Source organism: Macadamia integrifolia, chromosome 5, assembly GCF_013358625.1.
Source record: "Macadamia integrifolia cultivar HAES 741 chromosome 5, SCU_Mint_v3, whole genome shotgun sequence".
NCBI lineage: Eukaryota > Viridiplantae > Streptophyta > Magnoliopsida > Proteales > Proteaceae > Macadamia > Macadamia integrifolia.
In genome coordinates this window covers 1,891,278-1,892,216 of record NC_056561.1, presented here as the reverse complement: position 1 = coordinate 1,892,216, position 939 = coordinate 1,891,278, and the positions used below count along the sequence as shown (strand labels likewise).

The 939-nt window shown below is 38.2% G+C and overlaps 1 protein-coding gene across 1 annotated transcript; it reads left to right on the top strand.

Annotated features, from left to right (window-relative positions):
* Positions 1-321: 321 nt before the first annotated feature.
* On the top strand, positions 322-704 carry LOC122078725. Its single transcript, XM_042644824.1, has one exon. It carries the CDS (start codon positions 322-324, stop codon positions 595-597), a length of 276 nt encoding a protein of 91 aa, XP_042500758.1. The 3' UTR covers positions 598-704.
* Positions 705-939: the final 235 nt, after the last annotated feature.

Here is a 939-nt window from a genome sequence, read left to right as displayed (position 1 = left end):
CTCGAGTGCGAGGGATCGGGCCCCATAGCCAAATAATCCGATTTTGACCGGCATAATTCACCAGATGTTTTCACTGATGAAAGCTGAATTGGTCCCTTTGTGTGGAAATTGATATTTAAGTTGAATTGATCATTTATAAAGTGTTTCCAATATGTGGGCCCTCACCCCTTGGTGCATTTTAATATTAAAGCTAAGAAAAATCCACAAGTTACTAGTGGTTGTCACCCGGGTTGCATTATCTAAGTCCAAAAGTTTAAATTTGATCAGGATTTTGGGCACGGGTATAACATTAGAAGCAACAACAATAGCGAAGAACTGAAAATGAGTTCGACGAGTAGAGCTTGGATTGTGGTTGCAAGCATTGGGGCTGTTGAAGTATTCAAGGATCAAGGGTTTTGTAGATGGAATAACGCCTTGAGATCCCTCCATCAACACGCCAAGAACAATTTCAGATCTCTTTCTCAAGCTAAAAGACTTCCCTCTTCCTCTTCTTCAATGGCGATGACTAAGAAGTTGATTCTCAGCGATGAAAAGATGAAGCAATCCGAAGAATCTCTCAGAAAAGTTATGTACTTCAGCTGTTGGGGTCCCAATTGAGAGCTCCAAATCTCTATATTGCTCAAGACGCGTATTACTTCTATTTCTTCGATTCTGTAGATACCTGATTGAGAACATTAATTGATTCCAGAGGACAAAGTTAAAAACCATACTTCATTAGTTCCCATATCATTTGTTTCTTTTTATTCCATATTTGCTGTGCTCGATTTCTGGAATCAATTCCAAGTCTAGTAATCGCATCATCAAACATAATCTCCTAATTAGATAAATGGTTTCATTGATGGAACAGAAAAATTACATGCCCCTTATACTTGTTGTCACTAGATCTTTCATCTAACCAGAAACTAGCATTTACAAAAACTTTTACACAGAGAGAGAGAG

Coding starts and splice junctions, on each gene's coding strand:
- LOC122078725 (XM_042644824.1), top strand. CDS start 322: ATGAGTTCGACGAGTAGAGCTTGGATTGTGGTTGCAAGCATTGGGGCT.